This window comes from Lagopus leucura, unplaced genomic scaffold (assembly GCF_019238085.1).
Source record: "Lagopus leucura isolate 7727_CA_CO unplaced genomic scaffold, USGS_WTPT01 Super-Scaffold_100004, whole genome shotgun sequence".
Taxonomy (NCBI): domain Eukaryota; kingdom Metazoa; phylum Chordata; class Aves; order Galliformes; family Phasianidae; genus Lagopus; species Lagopus leucura.
In genome coordinates this window covers 49,620,309-49,646,249 of record NW_024962264.1, presented here as the reverse complement: position 1 = coordinate 49,646,249, position 25,941 = coordinate 49,620,309, and the positions used below count along the sequence as shown (strand labels likewise).

The 25,941-nt window shown below is 36.7% G+C and overlaps 1 protein-coding gene across 1 annotated transcript in view; it reads right to left on the bottom strand.

Moving 5' to 3' along the window:
• The window catches only part of ARAP2 (ArfGAP with RhoGAP domain, ankyrin repeat and PH domain 2), a 116,054-nt gene extending 102,098 nt beyond the window's left edge, over positions 1 to 13,956 (bottom strand). The window contains exons 1-4 of the mRNA XM_042872140.1: positions 13,833 to 13,956; positions 8,057 to 9,092; positions 1,424 to 1,494; positions 361 to 440 (exon numbers count right to left, since the gene is read on the bottom strand). Of these exons, the coding sequence (XP_042728074.1) occupies positions 361 to 440; positions 1,424 to 1,494; positions 8,057 to 8,955 (1,050 nt within the window). The 5' untranslated portion in view covers positions 8,956 to 9,092; positions 13,833 to 13,956. The remainder of the gene's footprint in view (positions 1 to 360; positions 441 to 1,423; positions 1,495 to 8,056; positions 9,093 to 13,832) is intronic.
• Positions 13,957 to 25,941: the final 11,985 nt, after the last annotated feature.

Here is a 25,941-nt window from a genome sequence, read left to right as displayed (position 1 = left end):
TGAGACTTGCTTTCCTGAAAGTGGCTGAACATCTGTCTGTGAATGGAAATTATTCAATGAATTCCTTTGTTTTGCTTTTCTTGCACACATCTTTTGCTTTACCTAATAAATTGTCCAACAGTTCTTTCACTTTTACCTTTCCATTTCTTATCTCCATCCCATCAAGGGAAAGAGAATGAGCAGCTTTGTGGTGCTGAGTTGCCTGCTCACAAATATAAAGCTTCTGCATGCACTAAAGAAGACGTAAAAGGTACTGAGAAATGAAACAGGAGAGCAAAAAAAGAATTAAGGGCAGTATTCAGTGCATAGCATGAAATTAAAGAGAAGATGAACCATTTGTATGCAGACTTATCAACTTACTTTAGCATCTTTAAGGTTGTCCCAAAAAAAGGTTTCTCCATAAGGTGATATGACAGGTGGCTTTTCTTCCGAGAAAGTTTCTTAAAGCAAAAAAATATAGCATCATACACTGCCATGTTCAAGAAGATACTGATAAAAAAATCACAAAAGATACAGGTTTTTCTACTTCTGATTTTTCTTTTCTCCTCAGGAAAAAAAGAAGAATCAAAGTAAAAATTGAAAAACAAGAATTTCCCCATCTCAAACTGAACTCTAGTTAATTTTTTTCAGATAATACCCTTTATTATTTTCACTCAATTTACTGCATCTCTTTCCTAGCATATAATTTAGATACAGCTTACATACAGGCTATCAAATTAAAAAAAAAAAAAAAAAAAAAGTTTTGTTGTACTCTCTCAGGAGCAGTAATTGCAAACTTGATTCCAACTTTAAAAAACAAAATCCATAAAACTAAACAAATAAAACCATTTCATTTTTACTCAGTTTTCATTCCATCACCAACCATCTGCTTGAAACTGATACGCATAATTTCAAACAAGACATACTTCTGGAGTCTAAAAACTGTTTTTCTTTTTTGTTTTGGTTTGGTTTTTTTTATGTGCAACTCACACTGTTAACTTCTTCCAGTAAACTATTTAACACAATTAATTTCCTGTTATTTCCGGGAGTACCATTCTCACTAACATTAGTCAGAAGTACCCTGCTTAAAGCTTTCGAGAAAAAGCTGATTCTGCTTTTAACAATCTGCATCCAATCTTAGAAACTCAATGTATCATAATCAAAAACAGTCATGTTAAAATAACTGAAGTTCAAAATCTGGATTTTCAAATTTTTATTTTTTTAATTAATTATTTTAAAAAATTATTTATTTTTTCACAAATAAAAACTAAGTGAAAAAGGAGAAGTGGTTACATGCTCTGCTATTTTATGCATCACTTTTTTTAGGCATTCCAGAAGCCTGGTATTTCTTTAAATGAGCAAGTCAATTTTAGATTTCAGCTTCTGATTTAAGGTTTCCTTTCTCTGAAGATTCAAGATAGAAGTACCAGCATGCTTGACTCACTTTTTTGTGAAACTTGCCTCCCAGCACAAGATATGTCTGTAACATCCACGTTTCTTCTTTTCTGAAGGGAACTTGAACAAAATATAGTACAAAATGAAAACATTAAGTGAAACATCCCAGAAATTGAACAAAAGCATATTATGCGATTAAACAAGTCATTAAGAATACATACAAACATAAAAATAGCCAATTCTAAGTTTTGGGAAAGTCTCCTGATTGAATTTAAATACTACCCAACCACTTGCTTTCCTCCCTTTATGACACAATACTTCACTGATCTGAGTAGGTATCTTCAGAATATTTTTATTTTTTAATTGGTCTTAATATTTATTTAGACTTTAGGGAAGTGTGAGGAACTACTTTCTCCTTCTACTTCATATACAGTGAATGCATTCAAAACTACACTTCCAAAGACAGTCTTCAAATGTGAAGCATATAGTGAGTCTAGGTATGAAAATCTAGATCCAATGGAAAGAAATAATGCTGAAAATGTTTAATTCTCAGTGAGGATTTTCTCCCAGTAAATTTTCAATCTGTAACATAACTGAAATTGCTTTGCACGTGCATGCAACTGCCATGATGCATTTTATAGATAGACAAGGACATGTATATACATACACACACGAAAAAATCATTTTATTATTGGTGTTGTGCTGGTCCCTATGCATTTTGCAAACTTCTTGTACAGTGGCATATGCCAGTTAAGATCACATTTTTGTCTTTACTACTGATATTTCAGGCAACTTTGGAATAACTGAACAGTAAAAAACATGCCTGAAGTAATACATTTCTGACCTATCTTCAGTGCTGCAGCAGCCCGCTGTGATATCACCCTTGTTAACATGAATAACTAGCAATCTCTCTATTTTATTTTCTGTGCTTGAAGTAACAGTGATATTGACCCTTGTGCATCCTTACAGAATACCCACTGATTGATAAATGATACATAAGATTGTATGTAAGATTGCTGCAGTTTCTATTAAGAGTTTGGGGGTCTTCTGCCCTTCAAATCCAAAGATAAGTATGTTTTAATAAAAATATCAATATATCTGATTTTCATTTCCCCACTAGACATATTGAGAAATGTTCTTTTATGACTAGCTATACTTCAAATTTTAGAAATACTGACTCATAAAGTCCACGTTGAATTGTTTCATAATACAGGCTGGCGTTTCTCTATGACAGAAGGCATACATTCACGTATTTCCATAGTGCATTCTTTCCAATCCGTACCTAAATCTGCCCTCATAAAACAGATAGTGTATTAAATTCAACATAGAAGCAGTACTTTATAAAGTTATTTGTTATTTCATGTTATCCTTGTTATACCACTTATGCTTCCAGATGATGTTGCGTAAAATTCTTGCTTTAGAAAACATAGAATGGGTTTGGCCCAGTTAAAGTAGATTACAACCTAACTCCATGCTAAATAACTACTTATTCTATAAATTATAATTAGGAAGAGAGAAAAAAAAAGAAAAATACACAATACCTCGCATCTATTCAAGTAGTTCACTAAATCTGATGCAGCTACATCTTTTTGAAATTACACAGCAATCATGTATTTGATGCATTTGAACTTACCTGGTATGTTTACAAGAGAGCCAAAACTAATATTTTTCAACATAAACAGCATTTGTTTGTTGTCAAGTTTTTTATTTTTTTAATGTTTTTAATAGTATTAACTAGCATTAGCATGAATTCAAGAGAAACAGTAAACAGGTTTGACTTGAAGAGCTTTTAGAATGATCAGTTTCTTCTTTATGTAAAGCAGTCAAGTCAATGGCTTAGTTTCAGAATGGAAGGATTTAGAAGTAGGTAATTGTAATAGTAATGAGTAAAAAGTAATACAGATAAACTCACCAGAAAATAAGAAATAAATCAACTTATAAAGACCTGCATTTTTTTTTAAATTTCTACATACTTTCATGTATGTAATCCATACATGGCAAGAAAATCTGCTAGAAAGCAAATTGTAGCATTTTTACACGCAATGTAAAGTAAATTTGGGGGGAATTTTTGGAAAATGATGTTCTACCTTATGTCAAATAAAAACCATCTCCAGAAATAAATGAAACAGCTTAGTTGGACTATTTGAGGGATTACATTAAAAAAAAAAAACCAACACCATACAGTGCAGGATATAAAATTAGAATTTATCAATGCTCAGTTACTGTACAAAATTAACTCATGAACTGAATAACAAAAAAATATAAAAGACTTACTGGGGGCAAATAAGATGCTCCTCTTTCCCCTCACCCCTAAACAATTCATCCACATCAAAATCACTGGTGTCTATCTAAATATGTCTCTCTTCTTAACCATTTCCAAAATTGCAAATGGTGTAATGCTTTTCAAATCAAAAAGTTCCAATTATACAAAGATAAAATAACAATTTCCATCACATTTCCTTTTTTTTTTTTTTTTTGGTAACTTTAAAAATTAAGGCCCATTATTTTCAAGAGACACAGGATGTGGCTCAAGCTGCATACTCCTCCCCGCCTCTCTTTCCTCGTGCACAAACAGGATGAAATGGCGTGATGAGGCAGCAATTTGATAAACAATGAGAGAGACTGGAAAAGTGAGAGCTTAGTGCTGGGCAGAGCAGAGCTGTTCTATTCTCTCTCCACCTGCCATCTCACCAGTGATGCAAGGGAGAGAGCTCGTTGCAAGCAGCAAGTACTTCAGAGCCCTTACTGGCATGAATCTGTTGTGTTTTAAGTGAATGAAACTTTTGTTTTCTGACTCATTCAAAACAGGTTTGCTAGTCAGCTCCAATTCTGACCTCCCATAAAACAAACATGTCCAAAGCACTCCGGAGCTCTGGGATTCATAGGCTGCTTGTATAAGTAAATTAATGGAGGTGCTTGGCTGTAGGAAGAGCGAGATCCATTTCTACTACCTAAAAACTGTCCTGTGTGGAAGAATACGGAGCAGAAAGAGAGAGAACCAGGCTGGGAACTTCATTAGCAATTCTAATTCCTTTAATGTTAGAAATAGTTTGTAGAATGCCAGCCCTGGTACGTGTCCACCATGGAAGTGGCAAGTTGCTGTCAATGGACAGCTTGGTTTAAGGCCAAGCACCTTTGTTCACTGCCAGTGCAGCAGCTTTTCTGTAGTTACTTTTGGTTTATTTCTTCTTTCTTTTAATGAGGAATCTACACAGTTCCATCACTGAGCTATACAAGTCACTAAGTTGGAGGATGTCTAGAAATCCACACATAGATGGAGTGTGTCGGTCTCCAACATAACCTGTGCGGCACTCACTCAGTGTCACAACCAGTTCTACCATGTTATAAATCTGCTTCAGGTCTTCCATTAACAGCACTGCAGCTCCAACGAACGCAACTGCAGCTATCTCACTCAACAGTGCCTGCTAAAGGACGCTGTCCTCGGCATGCAGAACCTTCAAATCTATCTCTGTATGTACTATCTTTAATCATGGCTGCAGGCATGTATGTGGTTAGCTCCATCCATTGCACTACCTTCACTATGTCTTACAGACACCAGCTTTTAACTCGCATGGAAGAAATTGCCAAAGGAATCAAGAGACCCAGAACTTTCAGCCCATTCTGTCCAATCCCACAACATTAGTGGGAACGCATGTTAACAAATTCAAACTAGTGACTTAAATACAAAATGCAGAGGCTCAGAGTTTTATTGCACATTTGTAACTATCTTGAGTTCCACTTCCAAAATGTCATGGTGACTTACCAGTTGACAACATGTTTTGTTACAGGCAAGAGCCAGAAGCAAAAGCATAGCACAGGAGAGCAGCTAAGATTGCAGGAGAGGCAGGTACGTTATTAGTAATAAGAAGTTATACAGTCACAGCACTACTAAGTGCTGCAAGGAGACCTACTGTACCAACTTGGTGTGCCAGAAGGCACACAAGAGATCATGAGAAAAGCATTTCCTTGCATAAAAATTTAATGACTAATATCCATGCATGACCAGAAGACGATGCTAGGTTTCCCAGTAGATTTCAGCTGGAATTCTCTGCCTGTATGGGAAAAGCCTTCACACAATGTAATTATAAGAAAACCAGCATCCATCAACAGAAGTCAGTTGAGAATACTTCTTTATGCAATCCTATAAGACAGATATGATCTTTCCTGAGGTTAAAGATGCTGCAAGCTACTACTTGAAAGTTCTTTACTAATTTCTTGCCTCTAAAAAAACAAAAAAGAAAAAAAAAAAAAAAAGGAAAAAGTACCCAACAGAGTTAATCAAGAATGTTTTTTAAGTTCTGTTTTGAAATTCTGGTTTACCCTTGATCTTCCTCAGACAGACTTGCTAATTGTCCTTCAGCATTTTTACATTGTTATAAATGAGCATAAAGACAAAGAACTCAAGTTCACAAATCAGGATGGTGGGTAATGAAGTTGGTGACCCATCCAAACATCAGTCACTAAGAGATCAGAATTTGGAGGATTTACTTTGATGGCAGGAATACTATAAACACAGCATATTCTTTCTACTGGCTGATTCTTTCTCAGAAGACGTAAGAATATTCTTTCAAAAGCTACTTATTATTGCCTTTATCTGCACTCGGTTCCCATTTCAGCTCAGCCAGAATAGCTTTGCTCCATAAAAGTTAACATAAAGGCACTCCCCATTGAAAAATGTTTATACTTCCATTTCAGTAAACACAATTTGATGTTTCAGAAGGCAGAGATAAAAAAAAATATTGAGGAACACAAAGATCTCTTACTTGTTGCAAAAAATCTTTGCCTCCCCACCTGTTCAAACAATTGTACTCCACTATTTAGCATTAACATCTTTCAACAATCTGAAAGAAACTTATAAATGCTTGGGAAAACTCTGCACTTAAGGCATGTGTAAACTTGCTAATGATGTTTCTAACTGCTAAGATATGCTGATGAAAAAGACAAGATAAATACAAAACATTCTCAGACATGTCCCTTCCAGGCATAGTTAGTGGCTTGGGAAAAAAAAAAAAAAAAGTGGCTAAAAAAGTGCAACCTCATGATTTGGATATGTCTACAGTAACAAAATTTTGCATATGTTTTTGCATGAATTTTTCTTCTCTCTAAGATGCTGTGGGAAGGTACTCTGTGAATACAGCTCATAATATCATGGTCAACTGCTCATTCATTGTCTCCTATTTTTAATATTCATAGTTATTATGAGAGACTTATTAACAGAATTAACTTCTAATGTCAGATCTTTACTTTTACATTTCACCACCTCTTTGCAAAAGAAGCAACAAAAGTTTATTCAAGACAGTAAATGCCACTGAGTAGCATTCTAAAGGAATAAAAATGTACACACACATCACGGGAATATTTTGAAACCAGAAAGTGGAATGTTTTCCTTTCAACCCCCCCCCCCCCTCCCTCCCCCCCCACTTCTTCCTACTGGAATTCCTGAAATAAATAAATAAAAATTATACTGCAAGCATCATTAAAAGCCAAGCTTTGTTGGTATGCAAATACCAGCAGAAGCCAACAACTAACATCACAAACCTGTTGTATTCATACTCTGAATTAACAGTTAAATGATGAGGAGTTTAGAAATCAGTCTAAGAGACATTATGAAGGGTTTGCTTTAGATACACAGTATAAAACAATTTATTCCACTGTTAAGTATTTTATTCTATTTTAGAACAACGTAAAATCTAGTGCAGTTTTGTGCTTTAAGGCTAAGATTTAAAATCATCTTCCCGTGTTCACATGTGCAATCCACCATATAACTACTGCTTCACACAGATACATTCTTTCCGGGTGGCTACACCATACAATGCATGAAATAGACAAGGTGGCTCTCCTAAATTTTGCCTCATTTTTCAGATAGAAGCACATTAATACATGTAGTTGTGTAAAAATTCCTATATATTTTTATATAATGTAACCCATTTTCTTATAAGCTTTTATTTTCAAAGGACAATGTTTTCCTGAAGATGTACTTTTAATAGGTTCTAAAAAGTAACAAGATTATCTGTGTTTCACAATTTTAACTGCTGTTTCTCTAATAGAAACAGATCTTTCTAGGATGATTGATTGTCTTCATGAATTTACTATTTTGTGACCATTTTCTCTGCTATGAATCAGGATTTCATTTGATACTGGGGCTAGTGTCTAATTAATTGTAACATTTTGGTTCAGAATACATTCAACAGCTTTCGTTTTTTTCAGTATAATTTTTGTAACATTTGCATATTTTCATTCTTTCTCATCTATATCTTGGATATAGAAATGCTATATTTATATAGCAGGCTGTATTTATCTAAGAGAATATAGATGGTTAAGAGCATATAGGTTTAGTCTACCAAATGCCTGATATAGTTGTTCTTAACCTGGGTTATTTCTAAAGCAATAGGATTCATTTCTTTGGAAATAAGTAGAGGCACAGATGATCACAAAGATTATAATGCGCATAATTCTAAAGTTTCCCATATATTCCCTTCTGCACTTTTAACTTGCATTGAAGCTTAATCCTTCTTTGGATAATATGGCATTATTCATTCCAGACCCACTATATTTACAGCACACACACACACACAAAAAAAAAAATCCACAAAAAGGCACCTCATGCCTACTCTTCCTCTCAAAACCATCCCATAAGTTCTCTGAGGATAACAATTCATCATTAAAAAGAAACAGCAGTTACCTCAATGAAGTTTCAACTTTGCTTGATTCAGGGATTTCTGGTACTGGTCGATGCCTTAATATAAAAGATCGGCTTGCTCTTGGAAATACTTTCACACTGTTCTGCGTACAAGAATCATATAAGTCATTGTCTATCATTTCTCCTTTAAACTTCACAAACGGTGAATGTGTCTCACTATCAGATAGATCCTCCTCAACTGCAAACATCTGATGTTTGTTTTCCTTGTATTTTGTTTCATACGAATGAGTGAGTGAAAGAGGATCACAAAATGCTACACAGTCAGCCAAGTGCTCATCAGTCTGGTATGCAGCAGCTTTTTCAAGCAATGTATTTGACTCAGTATTCATCTTCATACTTCCACTTGCAGCTTTTAGTACACTGTCTGAATTCTGGTATAAACTAGAAAAATCTGAGTTTGGAAAGTTTTCATCATTCACTTCCAGTATGTTTTGCTCTCCAGCTCTGAATCTTTCTTTACCAGTGTAAGCTTTGTTAGGAAATTGTACCAATGATATTGCAGGTATCAAGCCAGATTCATTTACTTCTAAATGGCTTATTGGGGAATCCTTGTCTGAAAATAAATATTGTTTCCTTTCTAAACCTTTCAACTCTTTGCGTTTTAAACTGTCACGGGAAAGAGAATTTCCTTGAATTTTTGAAAGAGCAGTGTCTAACTGCTTAAGTATCCTTCTGCGATGGCCTGTAGGCAATACTCCCATTTGCTGAAGTGCACTGTTATTTATTCCCATACAGTCTGTCACAATGTTATAGCCATGTTCTTTAAAGTTAGGAAGATATTGTCCCAAGTTAATGTTGACCAAAAATTCTTCAATATCAGTGCCACTGCCTGTGGATGACATGATGGCAGCTTCATTCCGAATATTGCCCCTCACGGTCATGTAGAAAAAGTCAGGATAAATGCATAATTAATAGCAACAGAGCTCTCTTAAATTTGTCATCAGTCAGCCAACAGAAAACACCAGGTTCTCTGAGACACTTCTTCAAAGCACTTCAGTTTTTCTTAAAGACTGCAAACCTACACAAAAGAAAAACAAAATTAGAAGCAAACAAAAGAGACATATCACTGTATTAAAAGGCTTGAATTCACATTAATCTTGGATAAAATTCTGAAAGGCTCTTTGTCACTGGTACAGTAATTTTTTAAAGTTTCTTATCTATGCAAATTTCAAGCAGGTTAAATAACATAACCTCTCCATCCTTTTACAATTGACTGCATAAAGAAAATCAAAGTCTTAACACAAGTAATAATTTTAAAACATAATCCTAGTGGTTTCAAGATATGAACAACTTATCTTCAGACACACACTTCTACAGAACTTGGATATAAAGGGTAGAAAAAGTGGACTAAGAACAGAGCTGGAACCCAGAGCTTTCTCACTGCCCCGTTAGCACCAACTAACAACAGAGGGACTGCCACTACTTTATCTTCTGAGCCTTACATACTCCTTAATGTAGAAATACATTTTCAACAGGAAAAGGGAAAAATCACTGACTACTGCATTTTTAGTGAACTGTGGGTTCAAGCTGTTTTCAAATGAGAATCCCACTGGAAAAGTATCGACCAATACAGGAGTTTGCAGAGAGAGAGTCACTTCTGAGAATTTATGAGGGAAAAAATTTGCTTAAATTATTTAAAGAACCATAGCCAGAAAACTGTGGAGGCAATCAAAATATACCTCATGGATCAGGCTCTTCAGAAAACTGCCATGAGGGAGGACAAGAACCAGGTAACTACTAGCTGTTCAGCTTTGGTAAGGAAGCAAATTGCTCAGTCAAAAACTGGCAGACACACAGCCAGAGGCAAGTTCTGGCCTTCATGCAAGGGACCTTCAGTACCTCAAGTGTCCATGACAGCGTCCTCATTATTTTCCAACTCAGTTTTCGCACTCCCCAGAGTTCACTCACACCAGCTCTCCATCCTTTCATGGCCATTTCTAAATTCATGATTTACACAACTCAAAGCAGACAGAGAAGCTACCACTCTGAAGGTGTCTGAAACACCCTGAAATCACATGTTCAAGGGCCAGTTTAAGGGCAACAGCAGTCAACACGGTTGTTTTTTTTTCTCCTGTCTTTTCCTGTATACAAAGTAACTTGGCCTTGGGGAAAGCTGCTTACAGTAGCAACTATCCTGGCACACAGGACTAGCCTTTAGCAACCCAGAGAAGAAAAAGCAGCTTCAGTAGCGTAGCTTAAGACTTAAACAGCAAGCTGAAAGAGAAGATATTACATATATATTTCTCTAATGCCTTTTGAATAACTAAATCATTATTCAGACTTTCAAAAAAGACATAAAAAACAGGGAAAAACAATCTTCACACTTATACCATGTATGTATGCATGTGTGGCACAGTAAGAGAAAAAAAGAGAAGTTGAACAAACCTACATTTTTTTTTCTGAAAAAAATATATATAAATGTGGATTACATATATTTTTATATACACACACACACACACACACACACACACACATATATATATATATATATATATATATATATATATATATCAACACAGCACTATTTTTACATAAATTTCATTGTTTATAACAACTCTCTACATTCTTGCCAATATATTCAGCTTCAGTTCTTGGGCTATATCTTTATCAGCTTTGATCTCTGTTCACAAAAGTTCCAAACAGTGATATACTTTCTTCAAAAAAGAAAGGCACACAACTAAAACTTCTTTGGAGAGTGAACTCTACAGGCCAGTCCAATATCAACCTCTCATAAGACAAGAAGTTTTTTTAGGGAGAAAGCTCTCACTGAATGATTCCTAAGTCAATTCAATTCAATCAGGCTTGGATTGAGCTAAACAGAGCACATACCTAAATCTTCATCCTTCCTTTAAAGACTTCAGGCATCAGTATTTCCTCAAGCTTTTCATATAAGTCCCTTCACAAAACATAAAATTCAACACTACTGCCCGTAACCTCTCTAAACCCCTGAAAAATACATATATAAAGACATATTCTTTACATTCTGTCAAGAAGTTGAATCTATATTCTTAGCATGGAGTAACTACTACAGAAATGACTAATGCAAGCAAAAAAAGTCAGGCAGGAATTGTTTGTGTCTCAGTGCTTCATGTACTCATTAAGAAAAAAAAAAAAGTACATGTACTCAAGTATACATATAAAAAAAAAAAAAAAAACCACTCCAGTGTTAGCATTTCAATCTAAGTATTTCAAAATTGATGTTGAAATTGGTTATGTCAGCAGTTTCCATCTTTCTTGGTTTTGTGATGTGTTTAGGGTCTTTATCCCTGAGGTGTTAGCATTGATTTTCACTCAGTATCATTCTTTCAATCTTTTCACCTTCAGCAATGACAAAAAGTCACTTAGGTAAGCAGCTTTTATTTACTTACACTTTTCTGTATCTAAGTACTTTGTTTTCTACATGCAGTAGCTCTGCCCACACCTTATGCTGAAACACCTCCGGTTCTGTTACTTCAGCAACTCAAACAACTTCATATTATCAGTTACTTGGATCCATCTCTCTACAAACCACAACACAATGGATTATCTACTGTAGAACAAACTCTGCTTCCAAATTTGCAGAACATCATTTCTTTTTGCTGCACATTTTGCAACATAGTGCACAGCAGACTGAGAAAGGAAGAACTTGCTTGCTGCAGAGATATTCTTGACCACAAAATGCCAACAATGCTAGGAGCCGAAGCCAAGGCCATTCTTTGTTTCAGCAGTCATCTCCAGCTGAAGGCCTTTTAAAGAAATTGTACAAATCTGGCCTACCTATACAGCTCATTAGGTAGCAAGTTCACTGCCATGTGTTAGTGCACGGGGGCGGGGGGGTTATGTTTATTTTGGTATAACTGCTCTCAGATGATGCTTTAAGTAACTAACAAATCTACAAACAGGTGAGTGTTTATATCACAGGCCAGAGGATAAATAGTAAAATCATTTCTCACGTTGCAATGTTTTAGCCTCAAAAAGCATACAGAAAAATGGAACTCAAGGAACACCTCATCCAAAATAGTACACTGTTTCCAAGTAATGAGTATCAGTGAAAAAGAATGCATTCTCCTCCATAACTTGAAGTGCAGAATAAGGCATAACAAACTTTAAAAAAGGTTGCACAACATTGTATATGAAGATGTAGCAATATATACACATTTATATACTTACTTTCACATCAATATCTGTATCATGAGGGAAATTTAAGTAAACAGTAGTATCTAAGTTTAGTTTATAGGCTGCATCCATACTTTCACTCTCAGAAGCAATGTAGAATAGATTGTCCCACTGTCTTTGGCAGAAATAAGTATCAAAAACAAACAAACAAACAAAAAAAAAAAACAGGGAAGATGGAGAGGAGGATTTGGTCTTGCCTAAATAAAATTGGTTCATAATACACTCTCATATCCTCCAGTATAGAGTAACCTAGATAAAAACCATTTGATGAATTTATACAAACGGGGAGACTGCTAGAGTGGGAATACAAAATAAAGCTGCTTGGAAGACACTCAACTAATCAGTTTTACAAAAATAAGTAAACAAAAAAAATTTTCCCCTCCATAGCTATCTAAAAAATAAAAAAAGTGATACAAGGAGATCCATCTGGTCTTCTCTTCCAAGCAAATTTACTCTTGGCTTGTGACTAATTGCAATTTGTTCTGTACATCCTAAGTCTTAGAGGGTATTATTCAACTTTATTGCAGAGATGATGTTTCTCACACCGTCTTCAAAATGATTTTAAGATCCTTCTTCTCTCACTCTTTTGGAAGGAGCTGCAACAATGAGGCAGAAGAACTCAGAGTGGCAGAGCAGCTATTTTTTTCAAAAGAAATCAATAACTACATTGCCCCAAAGAATACAGGACAATACTGGCACAGAAAAGCAATGCATCACTTTCAGGACTCTTCCTCACATGGAGGATATGTTCCTGCGTCTAATAGTCTCAAAACCTGTACCAACTGATACAGCCATCACTCCATGAATTTTGAATTGGAAAAACTTTCAGTATGACACTGACTGGAAAATGTGCCATGACAAATGAATCTAAGCTGAAGCAAGCAAGCAAACCAGCTTTTAATTAAACGTGTGAACAAAAAGAAATAGCTGAATATAGAAAAATTCTTTCTCATTAGTCCATACTCAAAAGAGACTCGCTTTTCTTTTAAGAATAGTACTGATATTAGCCTTAAGAAATTTTCAGAAGCACATGGCAAGCCAACCTCACTTTCAGTGATAAGTTCAACAAACGCAAGCAAGTTCAGGCTTGCTCCCAACTTCTGCTGAGCCACATACTAGATAAGTTCCAAATGAAGAGGGGGAAAGAATTAAACAACTACCCTAGGACTTACCAAGGACAGACAAATCTGCCAGCGAATTTCATCTTCCCATTGTACATAGCTATATACAAGCGGATAAGATCAGCGGGCTTAGAAGGTCGTAGATCATTACAGATCTTTCCAAAAACCAACACAACGCAATCAGCATGTTGTCTGAATGCTCAGAAAAATTCTTGTGAGTGAACATTCTAAAGGCATTAGACCTTTGGATCAATACATACCAATGAAACCCATGGCAGTCATGCAACTAGAAGTGATTTTTTCCCAAAAGCAATGAAGATATCAAGTGCAACTCAACACAGTGCTTGATTAGAAAATATTTTAAGTATATCCTCTGTCAACATGTTTCCTTCTTGTTGTTTTTCGTTGTTGTTTATTCTTTTTTTAATTGCAGAATAACTTTCAGAGAAAAGTTCAGCAATTTTGCTAGTTTGGAGTCAAACCTTGCTCTGCAAGAAATTCCAGTGGGACAGCTTGCAGACAGCGTGAAGAAGCGTCTCCGGAGCGAGGAAGTGAATAACCAGATGAAGGTGGAACCGGCCGGGAGCACTGGGGCGAGTTGCTGCGGCAGCACCCGGCGCTGTTGTTCACTCCGTGCCTTCCCTGTAACAGGGAGGGCATCCGAGCGCCCCTCCGGCTTTCTGCAAAGTGAGTTTCATTCACTTTTCGGGAGAATTCCCAGGAATACGTGGGCAGCTACCGAGAAGTTCGCGTCTAACTTCCCGAAAACTACTCGCAGAGTAAATAAAGCACAGTTCCTCGGTATGCCATTTACAGACCGTTAACATAACCAAGCTGAAAAGCAAAAAGGAAGCAAAGTGCTTCCTAGCTGCCTCCCAATTCTCTTCTGCCAAAGCCCGACTTTCCGAGCGGTTCCCCGTCCTGCAGCACGGCGCTTCGCCCCAAGCTGCCCGCTTACACGCAGCGGTGCGGAGGGGGCGCCGAGGCCAGGACACCGGCAGCCGCACAGCGCCCGGCCCAGGAGCTCCGCGCTCGCAGCGCCCAGCCCGGCCCGGAGCCGCCCGCACAGCGAGCAGGCCACCCTCGCACCGGGTACCGCGCAGCCCTGGTCCCGAGAGTTCCGCGCCCGCGGAGACCGGTTTACCTCGGTGGCCAAGAACACAAGGGGAAAAAAGAGCTGCGTTTCAGGCCTCTTCACCTTTCTTTTCTCTCTCTGCTCGCTCCTTCCTTCCAACTGCCTGCACACCGCACCCCACCCCCGCGCTGCTCCCGGGCAAGCCGCGCCCGCGGCGCGGAGCTCGCCGCCGCCCGCCCTGCCCTCCCTCCGGAGGCGGCCGCACCTGGGTGCGGGTGGGGAGCGCCCCTCCGCGCGTGGGCCGTGGGGTGGGCCGCCCGTTTCTAAGGCCCAGCCAGCAGACACGGGGCTCCCGGCTGGCCCCGAGAGCGATGCAGCCTCGTTGCCTTAGCGCTGGTGGCATTGCCGGTGAGTGATAGCTTGATTAAAAACTAAAATAAAATTATTAAGTTTTAACTACCACGTCTAATCCCCCCACTTGTAGCAACTCGCCCACATCTGCGAATTACTGCCGCGCTGTTGAAGCCAGCCTTATTACAAGTGAGACGGGGAAGTGCTTTCATGCTCTCAGTGGGCATAGTATCTTCCTCCTCATGTATCACCTCTGAGTGTTTGTAACCAAACCCCGGGGCGCATTGCCGGGCTCCCAGCAGCTGTGATCCGACGCCTGCATTCTACTAAGGCAGAAAAGGAGGGAGGAGCTGCTGGGAAAAGACCGGTAATTAAAGCCGTCATTTAGGAGCAAGCAAACCTGGGTTCTTTTGGCTTCTTCAAAGACTGCTCACTGCATGCTAAACACAGCCCTAGCAAACCGCCTTACTTATAGCAAGGCTTAAGAAGTGTTGGTGCCTGCGGAGCACCAAGCTGTAAAATGAGTTCTGGGGATCACACATTGAATGTAAACAACTTCTTCACTCTGTGACACAATTAGAAGTTTTGAAGGTTGGCATTACAGAACCAATTCCATCAGTGCTCAGATACTTCTGAGATCCTGCTGCACCTCCTAGTTTTTGAATGCCTTAAAACCAAAGAATATACTCAGTTTTACCTCCTAAGCTTGCATTGTGCAAGCAATTTTTATGGCAAGTCCAACTTTGGTGTAAACTTTTCATTTTGGGTTTATTTATTTATTTATTTATTCTGAAGAAGTTTATCATTTTCTTGACTCAGTTTTCACTAATGTTTTGGCCAAGTCTGGCACAATGTCACTCCCAATTGTTTGCACATGATCCCCAATGTTTTCGAACGTTACCTCACAGATGTGATTCAGGTAAGTAGACTAAAGCTCTTTTTGGACACGGCCTTTCTGGATTGTAATCTAATTACTCACAGATTCATCCAAACACAGATTTACGTAAGATTTCCAGCTAAGCCTATTCAGAACAGTAAGAATGTGAATAAATGCCAACTTAGAAAAGGGAATCTAACCACAGAAACACAGATTGGTGTTTAAAAAAGCTGTCAGACACTCACACGGAATCCACACAGAAGAGACTATATTCAGCATATTAATATTTGTTCTTTGGTAGCACCTTCCCTCAGAGCATAACATGGTGCTACTCTGACACACTGTGTCTTGCCAGAGCTAGTTATTTTTCTAGACCACAGTATAAAACAACAAAATACAGGATTTTGTGAGGGTTTAAATGCCAGACCTTCTCAGATGTGTTTACATAGAACTGTAGAATCATAGAATCACAAGGTTGGAAATGACCTACAAGATCATCTAGCCCAACTGTCTACCCACTACCACTGCTACTACAAGCAACTAAACCATATCTCGTAGCTCCTCATCCAGATGCCTCTTGAACACTGCCAGGGATGGTGACTTCATCACCTTCTTGGGCAAGCCATTCCAGTGCCTGACCACTCTCTGAGAGAAAAAGTTTTTCCTTATGTCTACTCTAAAACTCCTCTGGTACAACTTGTGGCCATTTCCTTGAGTCCATTTTGTTGTCTGAGAGTAGCCAAACCCCTCCTCATCACAACCTCCCCTCAGGAAGTTGTAGAGTGCAATGAGGTCTCCCTTGAGCCTTCTGTTTTCCAGACTAAACAATCCCAGCTCCCTCATGTTTTTGTTTGCATTAGTTGAATATCCTGAAAAAAAATGTCCAGAAATTCAATTTAAGGCACGCCATGCTTTTCAGAGTTCAGGATTTTTTTGTCTTTTTCTGGAAGTGCCTAAATGACATCACTAGCATCAGGGAAACCTGTAAGCTGTCTTACTCTTTGTTAGAAATAAAGTAGTACAATATATCAGATTCTAAGAATGTTCTCAAGACTCTGGTTTATCTATGGCATATGGTTCTGCCTACTAGAGCATGAAATGGCAGCTTTCTACCAACGTGATAAAGCAGAACTTCATAAAAAACAACAACGGCAAAAACCCTAAAAAAAACATAAACAACATCCTTACACAAATCCACAAGAAAACGAATTCTTTTAATTCTGATGTAATTCAGATATGACACAAAGCACAATTGTATTGTAAGGCTTGCTGATATTCTTGAGTATTTAAAATCTGTTGGCAGGCTTAAAAACTGCAGAGATTTTATTATCTGATAATTTATTCTTCCCTTGAAGTTCTGTGTTGCTATCACAAAATATTGTTAGGTTGGTAATGTTTTTTAAGTAGGTGTAGATAAAATTTCAGTTTGGAAATTAATTATAAGTAATAGTTGAAAGATTTCTGCTATATCCTCTAAAAGATATTAGTGCCTTTTTTTATCCTAAAGTAGTTATGGCCATACAAGAAGGCGGTTCATAGTGAAAGCTGTAAGTTAGCCTGTCCACTCAGAATTTTGGTTACATAAACATTTAAAATAATCTTGTATTTTCAGATTATCACTTTATAAGCTAGTAAATGTTCTTCTTCACCAGTATGTTCACCACAATGTCTGTTGTGACTTTTTCCGTTTATTTGCTTTAAAGACTTTATGTTTGACCTTAATGCAGTTTCTGTTTCCTAAAACTGCTGATGGGGTAGTCCCTTTTAACGTAATCTTTTTCTTCTGTTATTGATATGCTAATTTTGAAACTAATGACATAAAGCTGGTGCAGAAGGCTAATGTACTGCTTACTGATTACATTACAGCTCCTGATTTTTTTTTTTTTTTTTAATTTCCCTCACCAATGTAGATAACTGTCTCATTACAGTGCATTTTCTGGCTTATGTATTGTATATTATACTCGATTCTATGTGTAAAATCTTCCATAGGCAAGAAGTTATTCAGATTAACTGAAATACTCTTTCTGAGAATAAAAATACGTAAACGTCAGCAATTATATTCACTCTAAAAGCACCTTTTCTACTATGGTGATGGATGAGTCAGAAAGACTGAATTATACTTTCCTCTCAATGGGAGTCTAATAAGATTATAATTCAAAAGACAGCCCTGCACCAATGTGAGATTTCGACAAGTTAAGGAAGGCCCATCAGCTGCCTCTGGCCAAAGCACGCTGTATATTACCCTACATCCTGGCTCTTGAGCTGACTCCCAAACTTGCAGATGGAGCCCCAAGGGCTGCTGATCCTCTACTTTTGCATGCACTGATGTGTGCTTCAGTCTGCTGGCAACCTGAGAATTTTGCCTGCAGTACTGCTTTATTTGAATTCATTGCTTATGGCAAAGTAAAAGCATCTCTTATGTATAAAAATTCACCTGAGTTCACAAGCTTGAAGATGAAAACAACAGATTTCTTCTAGCAAGGAAAGGAGATTAAGCTCTTGCTTCAAATAAAAGGCATATAAACAAAAACAAAAAAAAATCAAATTTATAAAATATCAGTCTCTCATTCTAGTTGTCACTTAGGGTTTCTCCAAGTTATCTCTCACTTGAAAAGCTACAGGGGCAGTTTCAACACTCTTTTCAGAGTGCCTGTGTTCAGCGTGGGACCTTATCCCAGCACTTCTCTCTTTCATTTATATTTAACGGTTTTCTAGTGGCTTTTGAATACTAACGCAGCTTCAAAGCATGCGGTAGGCTTTTTTTTTTTTTTTTTTCCCTTTGCTATTGCTCTCATTTAGGGGACCTCGTTACCTTGACATAGCTTCCTGTCATCTTTGAGAAATCTAATGGAGCATTCTTAAACTTATTTGAAAAGTAATCCCTCTGAGGAACTTTCCATCACATCAAAGTGCTAACTTTTTCTCAAATTCACCTTTTGCGCTGTTCTCTGAATTGTAATGAATCACAGATCATTAAGGTTTTATCTACACAGTGTTGGCTTGCTCACATTCTACAGAAACCACATATGACACATTTAAAGATGCTATTAGTTTTAAAGGTCATTGTTTCAAATACCTCCCTCCCATTTTCATTCTGTGTGCTGCGTGAGAAAATTTGGCACGGAAAGTAATGAAACAAAATAGACATCACAGAACTACTTTTAAAGAAAAACTTTCCAAAGTACAATCACTGTCAATATAATTTCACATTTTTCTCCAGGTCACTGCTTTCTCCACAAGGAATGAGCAAAACAAAACAAAACAAAGCACAAAAACATTTCATGATGGTTAGCTCACTTTCAGGATCCTGATGCTATGAAGAAGATGAAACTGAATGCTTACTGTATATGCAAATGTAATGTATATAGAAGAGCAATGAAAGTTTAACTCCATTACTGAGGACAACAGGGTAATGAGACTACGACTTTGTTAGAAGAAAAAGAATAGAGACAAGTGAAAACAAAACACTTTCATCTCATGTTTCTACAGTTTCTTCCCTCCTAAAATTTAATTAAAATTGTAATTAAATAAGTGTCACTTCAATACTGGATAGCAAAGCCTATCATTTTTCTTACATAATTAAACACCAACATTAAAACAACATCAATCATGTTTAATAACTACAAAATGTTATTGCTGATCACATAAAAAGGCATTTTTCTTTCAAGAATTATTTTTTCCCAAAGGTTATATTTAGGTTATTATTTAATCTTATAAAATAAGACAAACAGCAGAGAGGCTGTGGAAATTATGCGCTTCTCCAGGTAAACAGCTAATCAGGATTCTGGCCCCTCAGAGACTCAGTGGTAATCTTGTTCTTTCCATATGAAATAATTAGAAAACCAATGGATCACACAAAGTTTTGATTCAAGATAATTCAGTTTTGTATGCATAAAGGAAAAAAACCTTTTAAAGACCAAAACCTGGAATAAATCTTTTCACTTTATGTACACTGGTGTAGAATTCATTTTACATGCTCTATTCAGCTGCTGCAATACACAGCTTACCCCTTGCTTATGAATGCTCAGAATCCTGGAGGCCTTCACAGTTTTTTGCACATGAAACAAAGTCAAAAGGAGATAAATTTAAAAATAAAGGAAAATCCAGTCTAAATTTATGCATTAAACCATTCATTGCCTTTTCTACAGTACACCAAATGTCTACGTGGGAATGAAAAAGAAGTAATGAAAACTGATGAGAGTATTTCAGTGTACAGCCTGAAAAAGGCCACTTTATTTTTTTTTTTTCATCAAAACTCACTTGTCTTGCACCTGCAAGAAATTGTCCGTTGTAACAGAACAATCAGTAAAAGCAGCTTTTGAGGCACATGAAATGCATACTGCATCATGCTGGATTTCAGGCAGAGAAGGTTTTAGCTAGATCAAGATTATCTCCTGTTGAAGAATACGAATAGGATAATTTATTACCCGGATTTGTATATCTTGCTATTTTTATCTCCCCCTTCATTTTTCTTAGATTTTGTAGGTCTATATTCAAGTACTAAATGGTAGTTTAGATGGGCTAGAAGTTCCTCTTGCCAGTCAGTGGAGGTGAGGACTCATGCACCCTGAGTGTAGACTGAAATTTTGTCCTGGTTTCAGCCAGGACAGAGTTAATTCTCTTTCTAGTAGTTGGCATAATGTCTTGTTTAGGACTTAGGATGAGAACAATGTTGATAACACATTGATATTTTAGTTGTTGACGACCAGTGCTTACATAATTCAAGGACGTTTCAACTTCTCGCATTGCCCTGCCTGCAAAGAGTGTGAGGATGCACAAGGACTTGGGAGGAGACGTAGCCACTGACATAGGTCAATTGATCCAAGCTGGCCAAAGAGTTGTCCCATAACATGTGGCCTCATGCAGAATGATTAAACTGGGGGAGCTGGCCAAGGGAACTGACACTGCCTGGGGACTGTCTGGGCATCAGTCAGCTGGTGGTGATTAATTATTTTGGAGGTCATTTCTTGCAGTTTATAGTTTTAATTTTTTTTTTTCCTTACTGCCCTGGCTTCATCTGGGATAGAGTTGATGTTTTCTTCATCTGGTATGTCTGGTATGATGCTATGTTTTGGTTTCAGGAAAAAGAACAATGTTGGTAGCACACAGATGATTTAGAGTGGTGCTGTACTGAGACATTTTGCTCTCTCATCTTCTCATACTGTCCTCCCACCAAGGGTAGCTGAGGGGCACAAGATGCAGGGAGGGGACAGAACCAGGACAGCTGACCTAACCTGACCAAAGGGATATTCCATACCATATGATATCATGCAAAATAAACTTGAAAAATAGTGGTGAGTTGGCCAGGAGATCAACCGCTGCTTGGTGACTGCATCAGTGAGTGGTGAGCAATTACTTGTGCACCACTTGTTTTGTGCTCACACGTTTATATATATGTACATATATGCATGTACATAGTTATTATTACCTTTGCCATTATCTTTTCTTTCTCTTCCTTTTCCGTCTAAATAAATAGTTTTTAATCTCAAATCTGAGTTCTACTTTGTAGTTTTGTTTTCCAATTCTCTCCCACAACCCGCTGGGAGAGAAGGGAGCAAGCAAAGGACTGTGTGGTGCTCAGGTACCTAACAAGTTAAACCACAACAAATATCTTTGTCTTAGGTCAGTACATAGATAGTATTTTAAACTTGTTAAACAGTAATGTCTCTTTTACTATTAAACTGCCCTTATCTCAACTGACATCTTCTTGCACTTTCACCTTGATTCTTTGGATTTCTACCCAAGTCCACTGACAGGGAATGAGCAAAGACCTATGTGGGACTCAGCTGCCTGCTGGGTTAGACCACAACAAATGTCTTAGGTCAGTGCATTTTATAATATATGTTACTATGGAATATTATTAAACTACTGATTGATAGTTATCATTAATTTATATACAAGACAGTTCATCAAGAATATAAGATTGTTTTCTTGTTTGCTTTTCCAGTTCACCTAAAACTTCTATGAAAGCTAACATAATTGTAGGAGCAAATTTGGGCCAAGCACACTATGTTGCATTTAAGTGAATGTGGGAAAACAAGTAAGCCCTCAGCTGGCTCTTATGTTAGAGTATGAAAGGCAGGAATAAAAGCCTTCATACTTATTTTCAAGTATGATGAGATCAATAAAGGAAGCAAAACACATTTATTGTTACGTAGTGAACTTTGCATTATACAAAGAGTATAAAAATAGAATGTACTGTGTCTGCATCACACGGTCTAATTTATTTTCCTAGCAGAGCAAAGTCCACTTAGGTATCAGTTATGTGACAATTTTAAGGTATTCTGAAAAGAAGATGTACAAGTCCTAAATGATAATAACTGGATTAAAAATTATACTTTGATCTTCCCACAATAAAGGTCACTACATAAAATGGACTTGAAAGCTCTTTTTAAGGAAGAATATTTTTAAAAATAGAAATGACCCAGATATACAAATTATATATAGCAATACAGAATAGCAAAATTCAGTGGAGAACTAAGCATTCAGGATGAGTGCACAGCTCTTTTGTTATTAATTCTTTCACAAAAATCTAAATTAAAAAGCAAACCTAAATAAGAAAATACATAATTCAGGAACAATTCTCCATCTACCACAATATTTCCTGCACTTATTTCTTACACACTGTCTCTTGACTATTTGAATTTTTTTCCCTTCAAATTATTCATCCAGGTGTAGGGCCATATTTTGACAAAGGAGTTATAAGACACCCACATGTCTGTTATTTCAGTACTAATTAGCTGGTATCCACATGTAATGACATGCATGAAAGATTTGTCTTCATCTTACCCCTAGAAGGTTGGTTTTTTCTCTCTTAAATGATAGATTTTGTGAGGCTGGAGATCCACAGTGGCTAAGTGAGTAACCTCTGATACAATATCCCAAAACTGGTTTCATTTGCATTCATTTTTAATTTTGTGCCTTTTCAGTCAGGTTTTTGGAGTGAAAGCTGAAAAATCTTCACTGGGTAAAGCTGACTGTGCTGCTCAAATATCTAATCCAGGCTGAATATAAGTTCACAAAAATAATGGCTTAACATGACTTTAAAACTCCAGCATTAAGAGTATGCTATAGATACATCCTGTACTCTGTGATCCTTTGTACCAGATTTTTTAACATACTTCATTGAAAGGATTTGTGAGGAATCTATCAGAACATCTTATCTTCTTCATTGTATTTTATAATACATAATCAATATAGGCAGCTTTATATTTTCAGAGAACATCCACTCAGTTTTCTCTAATGTTTCTGATTGACTACAGTTCCTCATTTTCTTTACCCATCATGTTTTCTGGTTATAGTTTACTAACTTCAGCAACATCTGCAAAGTGCTCTGAAATCTGTAAATGTGGCTCAGCCTTCACCAGGTGAAGCTGCTCAGGGCTGCAGGAGCATACAAGGCCCTGAAAACTCAGATGGATTATTAACTTGGGCAAGAGCTTGTGTCAAGTGATAAAAGTCTAACTGTTCCCAAATACTCCATAGTTAGATTTTCCAGTGCCTGCCAATACAATAAATAAACACAAACCTTAAATTATAACACTACTTACTGAACACCATCAAAGATAGGCAATGAATCTCAGATATATATTTTTTCATCATTCTTCAGGTAAGAAGAAACACGTATTATTAGAAAAATAGCACAAGCAAGTTTTCATTGTCCAAATCCGTGACTAAAATTATAGTAAGACAGGGACTTATTTTCATTTGAGTAAAACTCTATGCTAAACAAACTGCTGAATTTAAATACATCCAAATAAATCATCAAATAACCTATTTAAATATTCTCTTTGCTACTGGAAAAAAAGCTGGAAAATCAACTGTAACTTGAGTGGCCATTACTACCTCATTTTATTTTGTGAGACCTGATGTATAAACATGTTTATAGAATTGAAATGTCTCTCAATACCAGTACTTGTGTAATAACTGCTTCAACAAGAATGTAGCTTACCCAGTTACCCCTACAATAAATTCTTATGCAGACTGCTGCATAATGACAGAAAATTATACCTTATAATACTTCATACTTTTACAAAAGCTTTTTTTGCGTGTTTCACTCAAGTTTAGAGAACATAAGTGCAATTTTTTTTCTCATAGGACTGATATTTTTTCTTCAACTATACATTAAAAACTGAAAACAGTTTCTCTTCTCCTATCGAATGCATTTTAGGAAATGTACTTTCTAAACTAATTTATCTACTGTTTCAAATATGCACAGACAATTTACACAGTTAGCATGCATTAACTGCAGTAGGAGTTATTATAATTTTTGACTCATCAAAACAGTTTGCTTATGGCAAAGAGCATGCATCTAGATCAGGTCGTATCATACCTTCTTAAATTGTACTTATAAAAGTGTGTTGTAGCAGTAGCTTCTAGAAATCTCTGCAAGATTTGATGAGTAGTCATATTCTCTAACAGAGATATTTCAAACAAAAATGTTACTTTTCCAAAATCAGATCTTATTTTACCATTTTTCAAACTATTTTTTTTTCAGAACTCATATCTGCATGTCATTAATTTAATAAAATATTCTGAAATATTCAAAGCAAATACATATACTGGAAAAGATGTAGATTTTTTGAATCTATATTATATCCAGAGGAATAATATAGAATTATACAAAGAAGATGGTGCATGCAATAGTACATGGTAAATACATAATAAAGTATTTTTGCCCCTCTTCTTTATTTTTTTTACACATTCCAAAATTTTTGAGTGGGAAGATTAGATTTTTCACTCATATGTGAAAGTATATGCTATTTTCAGAGTTCCCTTTATCCTAGGAATAGCTTAGAAGAATGTAGTGATGTTGGATCAAAGGTAAATAGGTTGGTGATTCATATAATTTCTTGTTTCAGCTGTGTAGTACATTTTCAGTATGATCAAGCAAACCATAATGAGTCAAAAGGAAATTCCCTTTTGAATTTAATAATTACAGCTGATTTCAGTCCATTCATTTGATTAAAGACACTCAGTATCTTTCATTGTTATTTTTAACATTTTTACAGTGCTTTACATTTTCAAAGCACTCTGCTGACATTAGCTGATTAGTCCTCATAATGCTCATACACTGTTTTAAGTGTTTTTATATCCCAGTCCCATTTTAATTGCTATTAAAATCTTCATTAATTGTATTTATAATGGGTCATTAAAATGAATGTTTAGTAGGAAAGCCTCATTACCAAGAATTTGTATAGCATATTTCTTAAACTGTAAAATATTTTGGTATGTGACACTTCAGATTTAGACCAGCACTGAAATCTTCCGAGAAGGATGTCTAGCTAGTCTTCCTCAGGGTAGCACAACACCAACTTGTGTTGGTGTTCCTCCACCTCTTTTCACTATCAGTCTGGGGAAAGTTTTGTTTCTCAACAAGCTGGGTGAAATGAAAATCAATGCAAATAGTGCCACTGGGATACCACCTACTAAAGTCAATGAAAAAGCAGCATAGGAGTCCTGATGGCAAAGCTTCTTCCAGGAGCATGTGGTCATGAGACCCTGAGAAAGCAGAGCTGCTAGCTTATGTGGGGTACTAAAGGACTGCCTTTTTGTTTTTGTTAAGTTTATTGGCTTGTTTTTGTTTTTTCCCCATGAACAACCTACAGCCAGTTCTTGACCTTACAACTAAGTTTAGAAAGCTTACATTTTTAAATTTGTTTCTTAGCTTCCAAAATGTCATACAAAATTCCAGCCAGTAGTTGTTTGATCTAGCTATTTGTCCTCTTGTTTTTTAAAACATTTCTTCCTCTGTTATGTAAATACAATCCAGAAAACACTTAATGTTTCTTCACTTGTCTATTTTTTTTAATTGCTAGACACAAAATCATATTTGTAAATCCTTGTATTTCTGAAACCTATGTGTAACAATAATGCATCATCTAGAACATGTGATACATTGGACCTGTCCCACCTACATTGTGTCTCTGAACAAAAACAATATACAGTTTTTTGAAAATGCTGTTAAGTGATCTACAGTGTTTAATGCTAGCTCACAATGAAAAGCTGCAATTGAAATACTTCTTGATGGCGGTGACTATATAGTTATGGATTCATAATTAGGACTTAATTTCACAGGCACCGATCACGTACAGCATTGAATTTAGAAATTGCTCAGAGCTCCTGAAATGTCTGTTACTTAACTGGGTTATATAACCTCCCTACCTATGTGCTTAAATGTGCGTGCTCTACATTGGCATCTCTTGGAAATTCTTGCCCTTAGTCACACCTGAGCCACTCCTTTTTGTCACCTAGTAACTTTCTAATAGTCAACATCAACCCAGTTTCT